This window comes from Pelobates fuscus, chromosome 6, assembly GCF_036172605.1.
Source record: "Pelobates fuscus isolate aPelFus1 chromosome 6, aPelFus1.pri, whole genome shotgun sequence".
NCBI lineage: Eukaryota > Metazoa > Chordata > Amphibia > Anura > Pelobatidae > Pelobates > Pelobates fuscus.
Genome location: NC_086322.1, coordinates 53,774,602 through 53,799,911, shown reverse-complemented (window position 1 = coordinate 53,799,911; position 25,310 = coordinate 53,774,602). Strand labels below are relative to the sequence as shown.

At 39.2% G+C, this 25,310-nt stretch overlaps 1 protein-coding gene across 2 annotated transcripts in view; it reads right to left on the bottom strand.

Moving 5' to 3' along the window:
* Window positions 1–402: 402 nt before the first annotated feature.
* Window positions 403–25,310, bottom strand: part of RGS12 (regulator of G protein signaling 12) — a 173,523-nt gene continuing 148,615 nt past the window's right edge. For both annotated transcript variants that reach the window (XM_063457724.1, XM_063457725.1), the window contains exons 11-18: window positions 23,397–23,597; window positions 22,865–22,938; window positions 22,204–22,330; window positions 20,312–20,408; window positions 17,428–17,498; window positions 16,611–16,764; window positions 15,403–16,014; window positions 403–1,410 (exon numbers count right to left, since the gene is read on the bottom strand). In XM_063457724.1, coding sequence (XP_063313794.1) covers window positions 1,049–1,410; window positions 15,403–16,014; window positions 16,611–16,764; window positions 17,428–17,498; window positions 20,312–20,408; window positions 22,204–22,330; window positions 22,865–22,938; window positions 23,397–23,597 — 1,698 coding nt within the window. In that variant the 3' untranslated portion in view covers window positions 403–1,048. The remainder of the gene's footprint in view (window positions 1,411–15,402; window positions 16,015–16,610; window positions 16,765–17,427; window positions 17,499–20,311; window positions 20,409–22,203; window positions 22,331–22,864; window positions 22,939–23,396; window positions 23,598–25,310) is intronic.

Below are 25,310 nucleotides of genomic sequence, written 5' to 3'. Positions count from 1 at the left end.
TGAATTACATCTGTTTGAAAGTGAAAACAGGTTTTTTTTTTTCATGCAGGCTGTCAATCATAGCCATGGGAGGTGTGGCTAGGGCTGCATAAACAGAAACAAAGTGATTTAACTCCTAAATGACAGTGAATTGAGCAGTGAAATTGCAGGAGAATGATCTATACACTAAAACCGCTGTATTTAGCTAAAGTAATTTAGGTGACTATAGTGTTCCTTGAACTACAACTCACATGATTCTTTCAATGAAATAGAAAGCCAGAGAATCATTGGAGTTGTAGTTCTGCAACATCTGGAGGGCCAGAGTTTGGAGAACCCTGGTCTACACATAGCATTCACCCCTGTACATTCCCGATTCAAAATGGCTTCTAGCCGCTGTTTTGTATCAGGCCTGTACCAAAATCATTTTGGTGCTTAGACTGTCCCTTTAAGACATATAAACCATTTAATAATTGAACAACTGAAATATGAAAATAACCCCTAAAACTAAGAATTTGCTGAATGGAATTATATGGTTTTGTCACATCTTTGAGATTAAAGAACAATACAACATCACAACAAGCAAAGGCTTTTACTTACTTGGGTTTAAAATAATGTATAAAGATATTCACAACTATATAAAAAAATATACATGTACCAGCGGGCTACCGTAACACATCTGGGACATTATCAGCGTCTGTTAATGACACCTAATTAAATGTCGATTTAACATATTTTCAGGAATACTGTAATCTGTGATCAATGCTCCATAATCCAGTATTATGAATTGCATCAAACCTTGTAAAAGAGCATTAAAAAAAGCGTAAAGGGAACGTCTGCATGTTGGTATTGATCAACAAGAAGTTGGCAAAAAAGTACAATCCATAAATGTTCCTTCAAAACTATGTACTGAAGATTCATTTGTTTGTTTGTTTTGTTTTTGTTTCGTTATGTAGTGTGGATCTGGATAAATTGGCTGGAACAAGCCAAACACCTTTCTTGTATACATTCAGTAGTTTCACAGAGACCAACTAAGTTGTCTATAGATACTTTTCCATAGGCAGTGACGGTGTTACACAAACGTTGCTTTGTATGTTTTGTCTGACTCTTTTGTTTTTTCACTCTTAGCCTTTACCATTGATGGGAGGTCAGATGTCCTGCATACACCTGTACGTGTGCGGCCTTTACAGGACTTCAGCTCTGAAATATACCCTTCAAAACTTAGGTTCCCCTCTGTGTCCTCTTTGGAATATTGCCTCCTTGCTCCCTCTTTAACTTCGTCTACGTCAATGACTCTGCTAGATGGAAAAGGATTAGCCGATCTATTAGACCTGTCCGCCTTCTTCAGAACCGCATTGTCCTTGTAGCTAATGTCAGTCTGCTCCCAAAAGCTCTCTGAGCTGCGTGAAAGTGATTTCTTTTTTCCACTGTTGCCTAGGAGTAAAAGAATATGGTATTATCTTTTTTAAAGATTCAACACAATACATTTTTTCCTAATTATTTTTTATTTGCCACATATTACTTGTATACACTCTTACACTATATTCCGAAAAAAAAATTCCTATAACCTTATCGTTTACTTAACCCCTATAAAATATTTACAGGAAGCAATATACCAGGAATCGTCTGTCTGTTTTTATTAATCCAAAATCAAGTGTCATATAGAAGCGTCAAAGTGTGTACACATTCATTCATGCACAAATAGTATGGGACTTTGTTAGGGGGCTAAGTGATCGTGCACACATTATGTCATACATATACACAGCCTACCAACTCTTCATGAGATAGAAGTAAAAACCATGTATGGCTGTGAGATTTTGCACATTTCCTGGTTTTTGAAATTTAGTAGAGGAACCATCTGACCTACAAACACAGCACCCCTTTTTCTACGCTGGTATAGGATGGCTCTCGTGGGGAAACTTTGAAAAGAAAGAAACAAGAATGTATTTTAATTTTGAATTCATTATTTTGTCCTGTATATTGTTTTTATGTATCATTAATACAATATATCAAAAGGAAGAGTCATACATAGAGAACAGTTTTTTTTATAAGTTATCTAGAGATGGTTACAAAAAATGTCAGAATTGTTAAGCTGACAAAATATCTGAGTTTTTGGCTTTGAACGCATGCGTCAATTAGAGAGGGTGATAAAAAAAAAGGTCTTGTTAGGCTGACGGGGAAAAAAAAACTGAGCTGTTGGCTTTTTACACATACCCCAATTACATAGGTGACAAAATGGTCAACTTTTTAGACTGGTGAAACTTCTCTAAAGTTCTCTAAACAACCCAAACTTCCTGCTAATGGAGCTTCACTTTCCTTGCCATATATACAACACCTCGGTGCAGAGAAAGACATCAGGAACATGGGTTTTAAAAAGTCTGAGATGACTTTTCGGAGTCATCTCAAAAAGCTGATGGTAGTTTTATAAGGAAAGAGTTTCTGGTTAAATATTGTAATATTACTGTAATACATAGTGGATCCACGAATAAAGCCTGGAAGTATTAATTTTACTGCAATGTTTTAAAGTTGTGAAACTAAACCAATATTCTTCCTTTTTCACTGGTATAACAAGGGTGAAGGAGCTAGACAGAAGTGGATGGATTTGGCTAGTTAAACACTTCTTTCACTTTCCACATGGGTTTAAAATACCAAAAGAAGAAGTACATAAATAAACCTGCCACAGTATCTACATGAGAAGATGGAAAACACCCTGTTGCCCCCCAATGGGAAGTAGACTCTCGGTAGTTCTTTCAAACTGATGACATTTTGGTTCCGTTCATAGGTTATTTTCAACTACGTTAAATTGGTGGTGCATTCCAAGACCTCAAAAAGCATCAGTTTAACTCTCTCTTTTAATTTCATTCAGTTCTTTTTACCAAAGAAATCACTATTTTTGATCAGAAATAAACAAAGAAATCACACATACACACATATTTATACATATATTAACGCGGGTAAATACACGCGTGTGTAAATGGTAATTGTTTCTGATCAAAAATATTGTTTTTTGTTTTTTTTTTAAGCATGAAATAAAGAAAAAAATAAAATCTAATATATATATATATATATATATATATATATATATATATATATATATATATATAACTTGTATATTATTCAATACATCAATTGCCAACAAATAGACCTTCAAATCTGAGATACAGCAGTTGGTGGACCGATCACTGGAAAGAAACAGAAATACAGAATTATAGCATTTACTCATTCCTGAGCTTATTATTCCTATTTTGCACATGGATAAAACTTGCTGTAAAAAAACAAACACAGGAGTTTATAATAATATAAACTTGGGCGTTATTGTTCAGAAGAAGACAAAGTTAACTTATCAATCCAGAAGAGCGACATTGGGAATACAAGGCAACGATAATATTCTAGAACAGCTGTAGTATTACCTCAATCACCTCTGAGATACCCTATTTGCTAACATTACCTTTCGAGAAATGTATCTAAAGCAATAGTTGTAAAACTATAGATACAGGCTCAGGTACAGTCTGCAGTATTTGCCAAAACTTATATCAATGCGACTATAGAGAAATAAAGAGGCTCAGAAATAGTCCAGAGATTTACGTTATTTTATTTACAGAAATAGAATGTGTTGCTATCAGACATGAGGTATTTCTCCAGCATCCAGATGCATCTTTTCTGTGACAGATAATTAGTTCATCACACAGATTGAGCAGATGATAGGAGGTGGTGTGAATGCGTGTGTATTGTTTGATAGCACAAACTGTTTTGAGTACATGCTCAAAAATAGTTCGAATAAATGTGAGGGCGATGACCTTGCTCAGAATTTAAAAATAGCACAAGTATTCCACAAGCATCCTTTGAACTACATTTGAGATCAAACGGTTGACTGGCAAATTGGATGGAAACTTGGATGGAACGTTTAGATACAATATGATTTAGCACTAGGGATTCTTTTTCTCATCCAAAAAGTAAAAGCTAGTGTGTGTGTCTGCCTAGGAAACCCATGAGCCCAGCCACAAATTATTTTTGTGGAATCAAAGCAAATAGTTCTAGAGAAACTCTAGTCTATTCAACTTTGTGTTGGTGCAAATGGTTTTAATGTGTCATCAAAAATGGTCGTTGGATTTCAGGATTCCTGCTCACATTGCTTTTCTACAACCAACCATGCAAGTATGTCTGCCCCGCGTGTAAACGTGAAAAGCAGGGCGTGCAAAACTCGCCCACCTAAAATCTGAGCTGTCCTTTTTTGTTGTTTGAAACAAACATCCTTCGTAGAGTTCTGCTTATTACAAACTGTAGGAAAAAAATCCCCATATCTACCAAGGGTCACCTTTTAAGAGTTACAATTTGGGCAAGCCTCTATTTGTGCCCCTAACTCTACTCTCAACTTACTCTTGCAGATTCTTTAACCATTAATTAAGAACATTGCTCTACCATCTCATTTTTGCTCCATTTTATTTCAATCTTTCTAGCAAACCCACCCAAATATCTGATAAAACCATATTTACGCCATCTCAGCAACTCTTACAGGCAATGTTGCGGTTAAATTCACTAAACCCTTAAACATCAATGTGTTTTGTTAAAATAACGGATTTGGTGATTCCTCCAACTCGGCAATATTTATTGCTTGGTTATTTCAGTTTACATTTTGTGATACAGGGTGTATTGAATAAATGTCACGGCTATACTCTTAGATCACATTTGTGCAGTCTTACCTACAGTCACACCCTGCCACCAGTCCCCACAAACAGAGCTTAAAATGAGTCCACTCTACCCTCATATTTTGAGCCTCATATATAAGTATGAACTGCAGAAATGTTAGCAGCTGATGAACTCACAAAGTACATCAAGAATAACTACACTGCACTCAAATAAACTTTGAAAGCACATAAACTCATGTGAGCAGTCGTCTTTACCTCTTTATTCTGTTGGTATTTTGCTTGCCAGCTGCTTGATGTTATATAACCTCACTGTGTAATTTTAAAGCCTTTCTGAATATGTTAGTGCTATAAAATGACAATAATAAAAATGTATTTATTTTTAGCTCTTCAGGGATCGCAAGGGGTGCTTCTCTGTGCATCATATGAAGATGGAGTATTAGCCTCCAGCAAGTCCAATGAACAGTTCAATATGTTTTACCCTGTTTAAATAGCACTTACAATTCACTATAGGACCGTGTTTTGCCATCATGGGTGTCTGTGTAGTTTGGGCCCAGAGTAGCTGTCCTTATTGTGTTGAGGAAAAGATGACTGGATGGATTCACTATGGTCCAGTGTGATTGGTGACACATATTGAGACACATTTTCTAGTTGGGATTCCCAGTATACCTTCACTTTAGCCGATTCCTGATCCTTGCATAATATAACCTGAGCCCATGTGGCTTAGGAACCATAATGGCACCCTTTCTTCTGATCGAACCTGCTTCTCGGAGATCAAAGGTTTTGACACAACTGTTGCTGATGCAATGAATTATACACCTCTCCAACGTATCCTCGTACAAGCACAGTGAATCATGGTTTATACACGTGTGTTATGCTCCTCCTTCACACATGACCTCGCTTTCTGTTTCTTCTTCAAGTTCTCATTGCAAGATGGTTGAAGAACACTTACATGAACATACCACTTAAGCGGATTGCAAAGCTAACCCTTGTACACATGTAAAAAAACATGTTTTTCTTTGGTTTTTACTATGTATTGGGGCTGATGTGTACTGTAGTCATTGCAGCCGCCCAGTAGTGATGGGAGTTGAGCGCAGGACTTTTCTTTCTGCATTTGTATCCAATTTTTGTATTACTCAGCCTTGTTACAATGCAGCCGCCCATCCCATGTGTTCCCTATTAAGGGTTAATAATGTGTAGGGGTGCATATAAAAAATACCCCTTTCTGTCTCATTAGAGATTTTTGCCAGAGGCTCAAGGAAGCAAGGTGAATGGTTAGAGTTAGGACCCACCTAGGGGGGTCTGCCTTGATGTGGCAGGTGGGCTCAATCCTCTCCTGGCCATTGGAGGTAACTAAAAGACCTCCATTTGTTTTAAAAAAAATACATAGGGATAAAGGATAGAGCGCAAGTAACATGTTTTTCTTTGGTTTTTACTATGTATTGGGGCTGATGTGTACTGTAGTCATTGCAGCCGCCCAGTAGTGATGGGAGTTGAGCGCAGGACTTTTCTTTCTGCATTTGAACCCTTGTACATATGTTTATATTTTTTCACAGTGGGCGTTTCAGGATTCCAGGTGGGCGGTAGGAATTTCAGCTGCTAAATCCTCTGTTTGAGAGAATGGGTGGCTGGGCTGGTGCCGGGCTGACAGCCCTAATGATTATTAAGTGTTCTTGCATAGCAAGACCACTTAATGTTATCTCACATATATATTATTATTATTCTTATAGCCACATTTACCACCCTAACTCCTCCCACAGTTTTTACACTACATAGACAAAAATATACAAATGTTCAAAGCTAGAGTGGGAGCTGGCAAAAGCTGAAAAATCAGGACATGATTTCTAAACTGCCACCACTCCCTCATTTTCAAGCCCACCTACACAAATCTTATATCAAAATGTTCAGCTATCCCTGCTGCCACTAGAATTGTCTACGGCTAAGCCATAGTCCTGATTGTTTTCACAATATGACCATTTGTTTGAAACTCACGCCGTCCATTGACATTCATTGAAACTCCACTCTAGCCAGCTCAAACTTGAAGGGCAATTTCTAAACTGCGACTGTGCCTTCATTGTTAATATTTCAGAGACATACTATGCATCAACATGTAGGTCTGGGTATTGTGATTCTCACAATATAAAGCTCTTCGCTGTAGGATGTATAGTTTTAAAAATACGACCGTTTGAAGATGGCAACCGCCAAAATACTCTGACCTGTGCCAGGCTGCAGCAGCAAGTGATGTCATAGACAGGGCCTTTTGTACACCTGCTAATGTTTTTATAAATGTATGTTTTAATGTAACTGTGCAACAACGTTGCAATTAAATGTGCTATATAAATAATAACAGTTACTCAGCCCACTCCAGTTGTAGACTACTGGTGGAGGCAAGAACACTTCACACAATTTCCCCAGAAATTGTAGCTTTTCTAGTTATGATTAATCCTCCCCTCGGACTGTGCCAGCCTGTCTGTCCGAGGGGAGGGAGGAGGAAGGAGCTGGGGGCTGGTGTGGCTGCCAGCAGCTGCAGGGAGACCTCTCAGTCTCCCTGCACACTCTGAAATCATTCCGGCTGCATACCCCGCCCCCAAATGGAAGCCCTGCCTCTCGCCCACAAGCTCCGCCCCACTCACGTTACTGGGAAGCTGCCCACCGGACCAAGAGGACACTGAAAGGTATTTACCTTTTTCAGCCCCCTACCCACCTCACAGACAGTCCCTCTACCCACTACACTGCCCCCCTACCCACCACAGTCCCCCTACCCACTATAGAGCCCACCTCACAGTCCCCCTACCCACTATACAGCCCCCCTACTCACCACACAGCTCCCCTACCCACCTCATAGTCCCCCTACCTACTATACAGCCCCCTACCCACCTCACAGTCCCCGTACCCACCTCACAGCCCCTGTACCCACTATACGGCCCCCATACCCACCATACAGAACCCGTACCCAGCTTAGAGAACACCTACCCACCTTACAGCCCCCCCATCCACCTTACGAAAATCGAACCAGATAATATTTAGTCTCACAGCATCAACCTCATTAATCACTAGCACAGGTAATTTCAATTTACTTTATTGTTTTTCTCATTAAACTTTATAAAGTTAAAAACATTATAAACATGGATAAAGTATAAATAAAAAGATAAATGTACGTACATTTATTTTATTTTTAAAAACACCCTCCTTTCTAAAAAATATTGCGTACTTGTGCGAAAACTGGTGGGCGGTAAGGAAATTTTTCCATCAAGAAAGATGTATTAGTGGGCGGTAGGTAGAAAAAGGTTGACTACCCCTGGTCTAACCAAACACTAGCAGAACACGGTTACTGTTATGGCTCTTAATGGTGTTTTAGGTACAACTGCGCCTCGGTATGAACACAATAGAAATTAGTCGTATGGAAGAGGAGGTAGGCAGATACCATTTGCATATCAGACTGATCCCACCCATAAGGATAGAACAAAAACAAAAAGCCAACAGGTTCTCTCTGCACGAGAGACACAGCAACCCTGGACGATCGTTTCAGCCTTCTTTTGGCCTTGTCAGCTAGGCATAGCTGATAACTCTCTAGGCACAGTGAGCAGAAGGTCCACGTCTGGGTTACCCTTTTTACTTTGGGAGAGCCCTAGCAAATTACATTGCAACAAATTCACAGAATATGAGAACTCCATGAATGGACAAAAAGCTTAGAGAAGCTTAAATCCAGACGTAGAACCCGTGTTGAACCCTGAGCGGGGAAACCGAAGGGCAAGCTACTGATGTTTCTCTAAGCTTATTCCACCTCTCAAGAGTTCTCATATTCTGTTTTTGCCTTCCCCAACATAAAAGGGGTAATCTAGATGTGGAACCCATTCTCACTGTGCATAGAGAGGTATCAGCTACACCTCGCTGATAAGGCCCAAAGAAGGTCGAAACGATTGTCAGGAGTTGCTGGATCTCTCATGCATAGGGAACATGCTGGCATTTCGGGCCTGGCCTGCCCTTATGGGTAGGACCAGTCTGATATGCAAACAGTATAGGTTCCCTTTTTAGCAGCACAAGTGACATGTTGAGACCTGAGCGTGTGCCAATTCTGAGAGTTCTCATATTCTCTTCTTTTGTTGAAAAGTTTTACTTATCTTTTTTTTCCCCCTCAATACCATGACTTACTCTGCGCTGCTGACTGCTTCGCCTCCATTGATGTTGTCTCGCAGGCCTCGCTTCTTTGGCTTCCTGTCCAATCCAATGCTTCTCATATAGAAGCACTGAATCCACTATTTCCCTACAATCAACAGTTTATGACATTTGACATAGAACTTCGCATAACAGAGTCAAACTCCATTATGAGTGCCGAAGCACCTCGAGCGTACAATCAAAACGTTGCCGTATCTACTTAATTGTAATGTTTTAATTGTATGGCTACAAACAACAGGGTCACTGCAACCAGATCACTTTGTTGAGATGAAGTAGTCTGGGTGCCTTTAGTGTCCCTTCAATCTCCTGTGCAATCTAAGTCACAGCAGTCTCTCCTCCCATTCCAACCTAGATTCTGTTCCGTTATATAGTCTTTTAGGATTGCATGATTAAGGTCATCAGGTGTTGACTCTTTCCTTCCAGCACCACACAAACCAACATTTACCTGCCTTCTATATATTCCATTACTTGTTCTCACCAGCGTACTGTCCAATTTAGTTACTACCTACCACCATCTCCCTTAGTTTTGTCTTTACTTCTTTATGCTCTTTTTGCTTTTACCAAATTATCCCTCTTATATTATACGGTTTCTTTTATCTGCTACTCCCGACAAACATCAACCTATTGCTTTCTCTATTCTCCCCTCAACCCTTGTTTTTACCCAAGCAATTTTCACATATTTGTTTGCTCTACCCACTTTCCTCCAAATCCTACCAGCTAACATATATTAAACCTCTTTGTACCGACTGAAAACATGGCTCTTGAAATCCTCCACTATTATCCCCTGCTTTCCTATCCTACGGTGACTTGCAGCTAACCCACTCTCCAAGACAATTGGAGATTAGGTGTGGTGATAAAAATGTATGAGATATATATAAAAAGAGAGATCAGTACATGCTTTTGTTGCTCAAATTCTGATACAAACAAATCTCATTTCAAATGAATTAACTTATATCTAGCCATTATATTCAATGCAATCATCCATAGAATGCCACAACCCCCCCTTCACCCCCACCTAAACAAAAAGTCTTGGCATCGAAAAGACAAGTCTATGATGAATGACCTCAAGTTAATTCAGTTGGTCTTATCTCAAGGACCATCTTCCACTACTTGTTTAAGGACCTTGGAGAACAATGGACTCCAATGTTTACTTCCCCAGTCTTCTAATTTATCATCAGTAGGACAAGATAAACTCCATTGCAAAGGAATCAACAGGTCACTTAAACTAGCAGGCTGATTTTCTAAATTTACCTTAAATTCTTCAGTGAAATTTTCCAACAGGGACTTAATTTTGGAAAGTAAAAAACACGTAAATATGACATTTGCATACCAATCTGGAAAGTTTGTATCAAGAGATTTATATATTATTATTCTTTATAGTTATAGGAATAATGCCCTATTAATAGAGGATTTAAAATAAACAAATAAATAAGTGATGGGATAGGCATAAGGGTATACTTCACTTGGGGTGAGGGTGTGGAGGGAATAGACCAGATATTCTTTCTTGCAAATGGTGTTATTGTAAGCAGAATAAACCCAAAGAAAACAAGTCTGATGCATGTTGATGTTTCTAACTTACACACATTAAAATTATAATACAGATTTATCTAACCACAGCGAGCCACCCAAGAAGAAGAGAAAAGTATTTGATCCCCTGCTGATTTTGATCATTTTTCCACTGTCAAAGAAATGATCAGTCTATAATTTTAATGGTAGGTGTATTTTAACATGAGAGACAGAATAACAAAACAAAAAAAATCCAGAAAAAAAAAGCATGTCAAAAAAGTTATAAATTGATTTGCAGGTCAATGAGTAAAATAAGTATTTGATCCCCTATCAGCAAGATCTCTGGCTCCCAGGTGTCTTTTATACAAGTAATGAGCTGAGATTAGGAGCACTCTCTTAAATGGAGTGCTCCTAATCTCAGCTCGTTACCTGTATAAAAGACACCTGTCCACAGAAGCAATCAATCAGATTCCACCATGGCCAAGACGAAAGAGCTGTCCAAGGATGTCATGGATAAGATTTTAGACCTACACAAGGTTGGAATGGGCTACAAGACCATCGCCAAGCAGCTTGGTGAGAAGGTGACAACAGTTGGTGCGATTATTCGCAAATGGAAGTAACACAAAATAACGGTCGGTCTCCCTTGGTCTGGTGCTCCATGCATAATCTCACCTTGTGGATTTTCAATTATCATTAGAACGGTGAGGAATCAGTCCAGAACTACACAGGAGGATCTTGTTAAAGGACCACTCTAGTGCCAGGAAAACATACTCGTTTTCCTGGCACTAGAGTGCCCTGAGGGTGCCCCCACCCTCAGGGACCCACTCCCGCCGGGCTCTGGGGGGAGGAAGGGGTTAAACTTACCTCTTTCTCCAGCGCCGGGCGGGGAGCTTTCCTCCTCCTCTCCTTCTTCCTTGCGACGTCATTGGCTGAATGCGCATGCGCGGCAGGAGCCGCGCTCGCATTCAGCCGGTCGCATAGGAAAGCATTTACAATGCTTTCCTATGGACGCTTGCGTGCTCTCACTGTGATTTTCACAGTGAGAAGCACGCAAGCGTCTCTAGCGGCTGTCAATGAGACAGCCACTAGAGGTTTTGGAGGCTGGATTAACCCTCAGTATAAACATAGCAGTTTCTCTGAAACTGCTATGTTTATAAAAAAAAAAGGGTTAATCCTAGAGGGACCTGGCACCCAGACCACCTCATTAAGCTAAAGTGGTCTGGGTGCCTAGAGTGGTCCTTTAATTAAATCTCAAAGCAGCTGGTACTAGTCACCAAGAAAACAATTACGTGAAGGACTGAAATCCTGCAGCACCCGCAAGGTCCCCCTGCTCAAAAGAGCACATGTACAGGCCCGTCTGAAGTTTGCCATTAAACATCTGAAGGATTCAGAGGAGAACTTGGTGAAAGTGTTGTGGTCAGATGAGACCAAAATTGAGCTCGTTGGCATCAACTCAACTTGCTGTGTTTGGAGGAGGAGGAATACTGCTTGTGACCCCAAGAACACCATCCCCACCATCAAACATGGAGGTGGAAACATTATGCTTTGGGAGAGGTTTTTCTGCTAAGGGGACAGGACAACTTCACCGCATCAAAGGGATGATGGATGGGGCCATGTACCGTCAAAACTTGGGTGAGAGCCTCATTTCCTCAGCCAGTGAAAATGGCTCATGGATGGGTATTCCAGCATGACAATGACCTTAAACACACAGCCAAGGCAACAAAGGAGTGGCTCAAGAAGAAGCATATTAAGGTCCTGGAGTGGCCTAGCCAGTCTCCAGACCATAATCCCATAGAAAATCTGTGGAGGGAGCTGAAGGTTCGATTTGCCAAACGTCAGCCTCGAAACCTTAATGACTTGGAGAGGATCTGCAAAGAGGAGTGGGACAAAATCTCTCCTAAGATGTGTGCAAACCTGGTGGCCAACTACAAGAAACGTCTGACCTCTGTGATTGCCAACAAGGGTTTTGCCACCAAGTACTAAGTTGTTGGGGTCAAATACTTATTTCACTCATTGACATGCAAATCAATTTATAACTTTTTTGACATGCGTTTTTCTGGATTTTTTTGTTGTTATTCTGTCTCTCACTGTTAATATACACCTACCATTAAAATTATAGACTGATTTCTTAGTCAGTGGGCAAACGTTCAAAATCAGCAGGGGATCAAATACTTTTCCCACATATACACACACACACACACACACATATATATATATATACACACACACACACACATATATATATACATATATATGTGTGTGTGTGTTTGTTTGTTTTCAACAGGTAATATGAAAAAAGAGAAATGTCATGGCTGAAACACAGAAGAACCTCCCATCTTTGCCGTTACAAAAGATCCCAGTTGATAAAAGCAGATTTTTAGAAATAATAGGGAGTCAAGTCGTCTTTAACATCATGTTGTGTTGTGACGGACACCGGATATTCTTAAAATATTCTTAAAACTTCATTGTGATGAGATGTATATTGGAATAGAAAGGACAATATTCTCATTTCAATTGCTGTGAAACCTACTGCAAGGCCAACAGGTGGCGTTAGCTGCACACATGCCTTTAGAAACTTGTTCCATTAGGGTTGGATCACTGCTATGTGTTTAATCGTCAGCTTAACAACGGAAGTTAAAGGGGCTGCGAACAGTGCCCCAGAGGAGAAGAGATGACCGTTCTAATCATTGCTCCCACTTGTATTACAGCAACATGCAAGCATATAATGTCACTTCCTCCTCCCAGAGTTTATACAAAAAAAAAAAAGTGTCTCCCCCTACATATGGCACTCCAGATGTAGTAGACCATATCTCCCCTGATGCTTTGCTAGCAGTATGACTAAGAGCATTATGGGAGATGTAGTTCACAATGGCTGGGGTGCCGGAGGTTGCCTATTCATGGCCTAGGAATTCTGTCCCAATGGAGATACAGAAAAAACCTGAACAAATGTGTGGATTGGGAACCACCTCCTACCTTAATGGAACACTGTGGCTGGTCTGGAGCCCAGACGGCATAACAACTTCAACTCAGCGAAATTGTTATGGAGGCTGGAGTCCTGGAGCTCCTTCCTAATAGTATGTAACAGGAAGAAAAATAAGTTATTTGAGATAAACACCCAAACTCAGTACACGTCATTTTCCTGAGGAGCCATACAGGAGTGTACCAGATCTGATGGCTGAATAGCACACAATACAAAAAATGATTATTCAATGCATGCAGAGATGTAGTAAGAATTAAATATGGACACTGAACGGTTAAGATGTGTCATTACTTTTACACGCGCGTGTTCTAACCACTACTTAATAGTGTTTAAGCTTTGTATTGGATGAAAGAATTAGAAATGTTCCACACACAGAAGATCGGTTTTTGAGAGAGAAAATTAGAGAATGAAACCAGATCTAAGGACAGTGTTTATTACATTTTGAAAGAATGGATACAAAATGCACACAAGATATCTACAAATCAGAATATCTACAAATCAGAAAAAGACCAGCACAGTCTACAGATTACAAAAGCATTTGGTTTACATGCACTAAAGATCATATCAAGGTTTTAAATGCAAAACGCGTTGAGATCACCCTTTGAAGGAATTCTACAATCTGGGATTTTATTTATGGCTAACAGGGTTAACTAGCTTCTTTGCCTTCTGAGTAATGTGCAGCAATGGTCACATGGTCAACTAATTTAAGTTTCCAAGTGTTCTTTTATTTACACGTTTAATTATATAATTTGTTCTTATTTTGGGTTACTAAAAGGGTTAACAATTATGGATAAAAAAATTAAATAAAAAAATAAAAATCTGTGTTAAATATGAGAGAAAGTGGGACCAGTGGCAGCCAAAAGAGACTCAATTAAAGATATGTTGTCTCTGGAAGGGAGTGTGTGCTGCGTAGAATCCTTTGTAGGAGTGTTCAAAACGCGTTGGTATTAAATAGACACTGTATAGATCATTGTCAAAAAAAACACAATATTGCAACACACAGTACATGCATCAAAAGGGCATGTTTTAGAATTATGTATAGCAAAACGTTGTTTACAAATTAAATTTTAAAGAAACTAAAAAAAATCACAAAAAAAACCCCAGCAGTACAGAGAATACCCCATCTTTTTTTTTTGTTCTTTCAACAATATATAGAAAAGATGCAACAGAAGTAAATTACCTCCCAAAAATAATTATACTGCAACAAAAATAATTCAAGTTTTTTTCTTATACTGTGTCTTGCTCACAAATATCTAAAATCGAGGTATTGCAATATATATATATATATATAGAATACTGGAGTAAATATATATATATATATATATATATATACACACACACACACATGTATTTTTTTACATGAGCATAAAACATTTCTACAGAATATTAAACAGAATGATAAAAAGGGGGACGTGCAAGAAATACGGACAAAATAATACAGTTATTGCACCTTATATATTTACAAGTCTACATGGCATACTAACCCAATCACTGGTGGATTTAAAAAAAATAAAAATAATAATAATAATAAAATTGTGCCAAATGGTAGCTGGGTTGGCCATATTTGTCAGTTTGCAAAAAACAGAGTAATTCTGAGAAAATAAAAATCATATTATTCATACACATCCCTAAAAATAAACCCTCATTAATGTATACATCAATGGATACATTTACAGGGAATCTAAATTTTTTTTTTTTTTTTTTTTTTTAAAGGATCAGTTATTGGTTGTCACCCCCCCCCCCCCCATACTCATGCAAGCTTTCTAAATCATCTTAAAAAATGCCAAATTAAGATTTCTTCAATATTTATCTACTAAATGGTGCAGAAAACAAAAAAAATGAACCTTCTGAAAATGCCAATATGTCATTTCAATCTGGATATTTATTTTTTGGCAATCCTAAAATTTTAGCTGTAAACATTACTGGTTTCACTGCACTTTGCTTTCTCCCTACAGTAAAATGTTGTGAATAAAAACATAAAAAGATCATTAAAAAAAAATAAAATAAAATAAAAATATTACAATGTGCAATTCTGCAATATTCCAAAAGTGCAAATCTTTCCTTGAAATAAAACATAAAAAAGGGACTTCTGTACAGAGATACATTAAAATCTAGAAATACCTGGTCTTTGATATGGAGATTTATCTTGACTAGCAGTGATTGGAGGTGGTGGTGAATAGTTGGCTTCTGATAGCTTACTCAGATTGCAAGACGGACTTGGTGGAAATGGCAACAAAGTACTGTTAGGGCTGTTAATATCTCCTTCGGCCATTAATGTTAGGTCCGCTACATTATCATCCTCTATGGTTTGAATGTTTTCCGAGTGCAGGTCTTTTGATTGTCTCTCCCGACTTGGGATATTTTGCACTTGCAAATGAGGAATTGGAGACAATGGAGCAGTGAATGGAGCATAGGCTTTTCTAGAGCTGGGTGGCATAAAGTCTGATTTGTCTCTTTTATCCAAAGAACTTGGTCTGACAGGTTTACCGCTGCCATTGTGTGAAAACTCTGGTTTTACATCATGAGATGCTCGAGAAGGTTGACTTCCTTTATCAAACCCATCATTCTTTCCTGTCCTTTTGTTGCCACTGTTTTGAGCAGATGAGCTGGAAGAAACTGGATCGGCTGGGCTCAAACGAAGGAAGTCTGGAAGAACAAGGTCTTCTTTACGGAGAAGGCCACGTTGATCTTCTGCTCTGTTACTTTGAGCCTTAGAAATGAGCTCAAAAAATGCTGTATCAAAAGAGGTAAAAAGTTTGTTGAAATTTAGAATAGTTCAGGATTTTGTTACACCATAGCTGTAGATCCTATAAATCAACATTTTGGACTATTTTCTTTAACTTTCCTTTCTAAATCACCTGAAATGAAAAATCTACGCAATCAAAAAAACCACAAATTTAAAAAAAGAAAAGAAAAGTAAAAAGCGGTGTATTGGAGAGTAATGCAAAATCTTAGCATTTACCCTTGCGAATGAAAAAACTATTTGTGAAATGGAGCAGTGTAGGATTGTGTTTTTCTGTTGCATTTAGATTACGGAGGATCCAATATGAAAACCCAAACTCCTAAAATTAACCACAATTTGACTCAACCTTCTTGCAGAATCTAGTTCCTCCCATTGCACTATAATCCACACAAACAGGCACTGGAAAATGGTCAGCCAACCCTAATATAGAAGGAAACTGAATTTCTACCACATTTAAAAATAAAATTATATTTTATGGAGCTTGTGTATTGTTTATTATATATATATGTTACAACTTCTTGTAATGAATAAAAAAAAAACAGAACAGAAAATGTAAATAAACAAAATATTTTTTTTACGTGCTTACCTTCTGCTTCGTCCAAATTAATTCTCTGCTGCTTTTTTCTACCTGTCCTCATAACAACTTCATCTTTTCTCATCATTCGTGCATCCCTCCCAAGCTTTCCATTTTCTCCCTTCAGCCTAATGGAGGCAGATTTTACCAGAGGTCTGTCTTCTTCCTAGGGTGACAAGTGAGGTGATGTCAGCATACGGCACTAATGACTAACCAGCACAGAGGCTTGTGGACTATAGATGCCTCAGCATCACAGCAAATGTCAACGTTAAAGCATATTCAGCACATTGCATTAAGTAAAAGGCAAGAAAAACCCTATGACTCATTCACAGCAACACAAGAAACTTAAATGAAACACTTCTCTGGAAGGTACATCCCCTTATTCTCCACCCCAGACACATTGTCAAAGCGTTTACAGGGGGTGCATAATGCTGTGGAGGTAAAAACATACTTACCTCCAATGCTGCATTTGGGGAGACGTTATTACTCTGATGCTTTGGATGTACTCATACACATTTGAGCGTCTACAAAAATGTGTTGTACGAATGCAGGTACACATGCAAGTGAACTCATACTTCAGTTCTGTTGCAGGTGTGCATACGCCAATCATGTGGCACATGCGTGGGTTAACCCAATTTACATGTTCTCGTCATGGAATGCACAGTAAGACTAAATAAATAATAGTACAGTCCATAGCTAAATATTAGTTAAATATTCAGCTGTGCAAAAGGTTCACATGATAGTTCAACTCAAAACAAACAAAAACACAACCACAACATCCATTCACCCAACTTAAAAAAAAACAAAAAAAAACATTCTTAAGTATTACCGGTGAAGTCGAACTTCTGGAGTTTCCCATCATGGTGGGATTAGATTTCAACAATGGTGCCTTCTGTTTATCTGCAATCAAATATTATTTTATATTAAAAATACAAGAGATGCCTGAGCAGCACATTTTCATAACCATGAATTGTTGGGGTTGATGCTGGGACATGAATCGCTCTACAAATTTAGACATATGGTTCCACCCACAATTACACTCCAAATTGCTACCGTATATACTAGAGTATAAGCCGAGTTTTTCAGCACATTTTTTGTGCTGAAAAACCCCAACTCGGCTTATACTCTAGTCAGTGTCTGTATTATGGCAATTTACATTGCCATAATACAGACAGGGGGCTGGCAGCGAGCGCTTACCTCTCCTGCAGCTCCCTTCTCCTCCGCGCCGGTCCTTTCAGCACCTCTGTCAGCTCCCAGTGTAAGTCTCGCGAGAGCCGCGGGGTCATAGTGCAGCTCTCGCGAGACTTACAGTGTGAGCTGACAGAGGAGCTGCACGGACCGGCGCGGAGGAGAAGGGAGCTGACAGGAGCTGCAGGAGAGGTAAGTGCTCTCTGAGAGCCCCCCTCCCCCCCACTGAACTGCCAATGCCACTGGACCACAAGGGAGTGAGAACGAAAAAAAATAAAATAATAATAATAAAAATAAATAATACAATTAAAAAAAAATTAATATAACAAACTATTAAAATAAAATACAAAAATAATAAAAATGCCCACCCGCACCAAGGCTCTGCGTCACACACTGCATTCATACATACATACACACACTGCACACACACTGCACACACACACACACACGCACACACACGCACACACACGCACACACACGCACACACACGCACACACACGCACACACACGCACACACACACGCACACACACACACACACACACACACACACACACACACACACACACACACTGCACACACACACACACACACTGCACACACACACACACACTGCACACACACACACACACACTGCACACACACACACTGCACTCACACACTGCACTCACACACTGCACTCACACACTGCACTCACACACTGCACTCACACACACTGCACTCACACACACTGCACTCACACACACTGCACTCACACACACTGCACTCACACACACTGCACTCACACACACTGCACTCACACACACTGCACACACACACTGCACACACACACACTGCACACACACACTGCACTCACACACTGCACTCACACACACTGCACACACACACTGCACTCACACACTGCACTCACACACACACACACACACACACACTGCACACACACTGCGCACACACACACACACACACACACTGCACACACACTGCACACACACTGCACACACACACACACGGACACACACACACTGCACTCACACACACACACTGCACTCACACACACACACACACACACACACACTGCACTCATACACACACTGCACTCATACACACACTGCACTCATACACACACTGCACTCATACACACACTGCACTCATACACACACTGCACTCATACACACACTGCACTCATACACACACTGCACTCATACACACACTGCACTCATACACACACTGCACTCATACACACACTGCACTCATACACACACTGCACTCATACACACACTGCACTCATACACACACTGCACTCATACACACACTGCACTCATACACACACTGCACTCATACACACACTGCACTCATACACACACTGCACTCATACACACACTGCACTCATACACACACTGCACTCATACACACACTGCACTCATACACACACTGCACTCATACACACACTGCACTCATACACACACTGCACTCATACACACACTGCACTCATACACACACTGCACTCATACACACACTGCACTCATACACACACTGCACTCATACACACACTGCACTCATACACACACTGCACTCATACACACACTGCACTCATACACACACTGCACTCATACACACACTGCACTCATACACACACTGCACTCATACACACACTGCAAATAAATATTCAATTAATATAATTTTTTTAGGATCTAATTTTATTTAGAGATTTACCAGTAGCTGCTGCATTTCTCACCCTAGTCTTATACTCGTATATACGGTACTTTAAAATTTGGAGCCAGTATCACAAATTCCAACCATGCTGTTCATCAAGTAGTTCTGGAAAACTAATTTTCTCTCTCCCCCCCCTCCTCTAAGAATAACCTTCCTATGTTTGTTTAGATGTAAATATTTACGAGCAGCACTGTTTGGATGTTTTATGAATTTCTTGAAATGATAGAGTTTGATCTCAATGAAGTGGCCTGGGTGCATTGGTCCTATCATTTTAACCATTCAAGGTAAAACATTGCCCTTTTGCAGAAGCGTTAAATTAAATGCACTTCCAACAGCTGTACCACTGGAGGTGCAATGAAAGAGTAAAACGCAGCCTATTACAGTTCCCATTGGAAAGCAGCTTGGACGTAGGCGCATCATAACTTTTATGAAGTCACAACAGGCGGAGAGGTAAGAAGCTCAAAGGGAGCTTCTTAACTAACTTACCTAAACAAACAAAAAAAAATGTATACTTGTTTAAATCATAGTTACAGTGAGTAAAGGAAATCTATGCAAATTAAAGAAGACAATAGGATGGTTACATTATGAGTCAAGGCTGTACTCTGGCGGTATTGCTGTAAGTGCTAACCAGCCCTATCTTTAGTATTGATTTCATACCTTGAATGATAAATCACTGAAAACATTTATACAAATATAGTAGATTGGTTTGCATTACAAGCTATGTATTTAGAGTGCATGATTTCTGACATTTTATAAATATTTCTCAGTAAATATTGCACAGGAGGATTATATTTAAAATAAAAATTATCCTCACCTTTCCCCCTGATATTCTCCTTCTCTTCCAGTACAACACGTTGTCCATCCAGATTGGAAATGGGCACTCCCAAATCTAGAAGTTCCTGCTCCCCACTCTGCAATGAAAAGGAAAGAGATTAGACACGCGAAAAATTGCTACAACAATAAATAAAATTTTATTGCTAATGCTTGTTTGTTCATAAAAAAACACATTTTACAGCCTGCATTAAAACAATGCAAATTCACCAGCCATGTTATGGTTGCCCTGAGTCTAACAATATTTAGGGCTCCATCAACCACTAAGGGATTTGAGTTCAGCAGTTCAATGCTACAGTTGGTTATGAGAAGTGAGAATTGGGCCATTTGCTGGAGACGCAGTTCATGTGGACCTTGGCAAAGTCCAGATGGTGAGAAACATGCTTAACGTAACAAGTTAGATAGATATACCAAGGAAGTGAGAATGACCATGTCTAGAGCTCGTTCACAGGAGTTAGAATGGAGTTTGCAAATAAAAACGCCAGCATTAACATATAAACCTAGTTAAAAAAAAGTCCTCCCCTGCTCCCCTCAATAATATGTCTTCCCATTTTTGGGGAAAAGCAAATGAAAAAAAAATTCACACATTTATGACATTGTTTCAGCAGAAGTCAAAGAAAATATCATATGCAGTGTCCAGAATTAGTCCATAACCTGTGGAAACCATTAATAAACTGCATTGCCAAAATCCCAAATAAAAAGGGCAGAGCAATACAAGAGAAATGTGTCTTTGTTTGCACGGATCTGATACCAAAAACGGCCAACTCTCCGCATCTATACACTTGCTTTTAGTGTTTTGCAAGAGATAGTTTCTATGCCTTGAAATTAAACAGCTTTCAATGTTTACCAACAGACACCCTTGAAGATGTGTGACTGAGAAAATGTACACCCGTTCCAATTAGGGCATCTTTAAAGCTTGCATAGTTGGGAACTTCAAACAAGAACTGAGGAATAAACACTGTACGTCACACTGGGAAAAAAAACTGAATGTATAGAGCTTCATTTTTCTTTGGTTAATAAAGCACGAGGTCAATGCACCAAATGTTCTTTCACTGTAAATTTGTAAAGCTTAAATGTAATTCTAGAAAGCGGCATGCCTTATATCATGTGCAATTTAGAACAATTACAAGGCACCTGAAGAGAGGAGAATCACAAGTTAAAGGGACACTATAGGCACAAAAACAACTTTAGTTTAATGACGCAGTTTTGGAGAATAGATCATGAGAATACAGGGGGAATGATCTATACACCAAAACTGCTTCATTAAGCTTAAGTTGTTTTGATGCCAATAGTATCCCTTTAAAGCAGGGGTTCTCAACCCAGTCCTCAGGACCCCCTACCAGTCCAGGATTTGGGGATTACCTGGGTGTGTCTAAGGTGTTTAGAAAAAGTTTTTTTTTTCCCCTTTTTCTAAACACCTTAGATACACCCAGGTAATCCCCAAATCCTGGACTGGTAGGGGGTCCTGAAGACTGGGTTGAGAACCCCTGCTTTAAAGGTAGATGGCAAAGAAACCCTTCAAAACACAATTAAATAAATAAATAAATAAATAAAAAACAGCTGTCTGTAAAATGTTATTTAATTTGCAGATGATCAAAGAAGTGTTCTTTGTTTGTTTGTATTTTAGAAAGTCCAAAAGGCAAAATAGTGTTGCATTCTAGGGGAACGTGAGTAGGAACCAGTCCACTACCTGGTACTCTGTAGTAGAGGCCTGCAACCTTCAATTGGTAGTATAAAAGGATAGAATTTACTGGTTTAACAGGCAAGGCGCCAAATAGAGATTTATTGAAGATAGGAAGATTAATCTCTATTTGGCCCCATATCTGTTGAACCCATGGACTCTACTCTTCTATGGTTTTTAGAAATAACACTTACAAGTCTTGCTACCAGATCATTAAGATTCAGTCCATATTTCGCCACGACAGGACGTAGGACCTCAGTCACAGGTTTGGTCGGTTTGGCTTTCAGCCCCACGGATCTGTTAATTGGTACAAGGTCCAAACTAGGAAGGAAACAAAATAAATCTAAGTAAAACGAACACTGGCTAAATGTACAGCCACATGTCTTTTTGTTTTTTTGTTACAAATGTAATGTATCTTGGCAATACAGTAGATCTTGTTAAGTAAGGGGAAAGTACACCAACTACTTTGACAGTCCCATCCTGTTGTGGGAATCTGGATAGTCAATGTTCGACCAAAAGAAAAAAAAGTTACAAATGGTAGCAATGTAACGCGCACCAACTGGCTTCTTGTTTAAGTTAAATGTAACTTCCTTTTTGCAAATGATAAAAAATATATGAAAAACAGAATCCAGATAATGCATAGTAATCGTTTTCCTTCAAAGCAGATCCCAAAGGACCCCTGGCTTTCAGAAGTTAATTTGCAAACCATGTAACAGAATTTTACAGTGAAATGTATTTATTATACAGACGGCAAAGGAAACCCCTCGTTGCCAGGACAGTCTGCAATGGAAAAACCTTCCCAGAGCCCAAATCACATTTACATTACATTTGTTAGATTCATTTTGTTTTACTTACCGAAATAAAGTACGCTTTTCTATTCTTAGATTTCGGGATTCTAAAATGCTGCTGTCTTGGCTCAGTACAAGAGGCTTCATTAAAATGTGGAGACAAAATAAACAGAAATCTACCATAAATTACATGCTGGAGCAGACAGGAGACCTAAAACACTGAGCTCCTAGGCTGGTTTGCTCAGCCCAAAGGGCAGGATATCATTTACAGCCACTGAAGATTGTAACAGGGTTAAAAACATTACAAGCAAACGTGTGTTTTGAGAGGTGCGCAGATTAAATTCTGCACAGGCATTTTTAGGTTAAACCTAATGGAAGAAATACTTAAAAATAAGTCGGGGTGAGCAATCGTGGTACAGCAATTTCCAATTATTCTTAGGCAGTTAAATGGCAATCTGAGCATCATGGGATATGTAGTTAAACGAGATGTTCAGTCCAAGGTTAGCAACCAATCCGTACGAGTCAGACGGTAAATTAAGAGGGACCTTTCCAGACAGCAAGTTAAATGCTATGCGGACTTTGAAAAAGCCATGCATTACCTTACTTCCTCCAACTAAAAACAGATCAACAGCGGCAATATTGAAGCCATGTTTCTCGCACAGACCGCTCAGAATGTCCTTAATAGAAAATCCAGATTTAACGACCATAGTGCAGGAAGAGGCGTCCGGGAGAGTGATGTAACAGTGCTTAGATGATTTCTCTTTCTCTGATAAAGACGAGGACACCCTTGATGATTCGAACTGTGGAAGACAAAGAGAGACAAGTAATGAAATGCACAAACTTATAATGAGCTCCTGGGATTAAAACAAAATACATCCTTTCAGAAAATCCCTCGTGCAGGAGTGATTGAATACGTTTGTGCAAGCCAACAGATTTAGCAAATTATATTTCAGAACAGAATTTAAATTCAACATGTGCTGGTATATAGAACAAATCTATAACAAACAGGAAAATATTCAATGATATTGGTGTATAAATGATTATTATTTCATTATTTATATAGGGCCATCAGATTCCGTAGCGCTGTACAATGCAGAACTAGGATCCTACAACTAATAAGTAATCGTCAGATCCTTGGTGGTGTCCAACACTAACCTATTAAAACTTAGTCACGGTGTCAAGCCTCTAGGCAGGGAAACAAACCATACAGTTTATTTTTTTACAGCCCACTTATGCATCCATAGAAAATCTGAACTTGCAAAGTATAAAACCATCCCTACGTACTCATAAAACCGGTTTACTCGGCATGTTTAAAATTCTTGATGTTCATCAGCTGGACTTTTATAAATTCCAGTATTTCACAATTTTATAAAATGTATACGGAGCATTTGAAAGATGAGTGTGTTAGTGTTTTGCTATTGAACTTCCATCCTTTACACAGCTCAACAAATTATCCTTACGCAGAGAATGGGCAGATGACGGTATGATTATATTAGCTGCAATGCCTTTCCATGTGACAAATGGCTTAACATAATCTGTATTACTATTATTAAATGCTAAAAATTGCGGGAGGCTTTGAGAGATTCACAGATCAATGAATAGCAATCTTGCTACAGGAGATGCACTACAAAAACTATAATTACCAAGATAGCCAGTTAGCAGTCATTGCTATACAACACTCACAAACAAAATCCAAATAAAATAGAGCTGACTTATTTTTTTTATTTTTTTTAATTCTTTATTTTTGAATGAGCAATCAGGTGGAGAGACAATATCATGCATTCCATTTTGTACATCAGGCGTTGAAGAAATACATGTATCAAGGAGATATTTTGCACAGTGTTGCAATTACTTTATAAAAAACAGTTGCCATATGTTGCATGCAGGCAACATGTACTTTAATGTCACCATGCTTTGCTACCGCCCCGTCGCCCCCAATTCCTAGTTCTCATTTCCTTTTTTTTTTTCATATAAACCTTTCCTATTTTCTAATTAGACCTTAGACAGTGGGTGGTACATAGAAGAGCAAAATGTCTTAACGTCGCATTACTAAATGACGGTACTCCGATCTATTGGAAACGGAGTCTAAATCGGTCTCTTGGCATCTCAATATGGCGTCGCAGTTCGCATTAGAAGATGGTTAAGGATTTTTATTGTGATATACGCATTCGCGTATTCACTAGAGTGTGTTGTATAATTAACTGCGTAAGAATAGGCAGCGCCCTAGAAAGCAATGATTTAGGTATCACTGAGACCATCAACGTATCTGTTATTACAGGGAGGTGTGTGTGTGTCCACTCACTAAGGGTGTGTCTTATGTAAGAAGTGCCCCCTGGGGTGAGGCATCGGTGAGTGCTAGCGATCTGGGTGGGGGCGGGGTGTGTAAGTAAGCTTCCCAAGGACCTCCCAAGTGTGCCCGTTCTGTTATTCTGAATCAATGTAGTCCTCCAAGGGTGCCCATATCTTTTTAACCCCTTAAGGACACATGATATGTGTGACATGTCATGATTCCA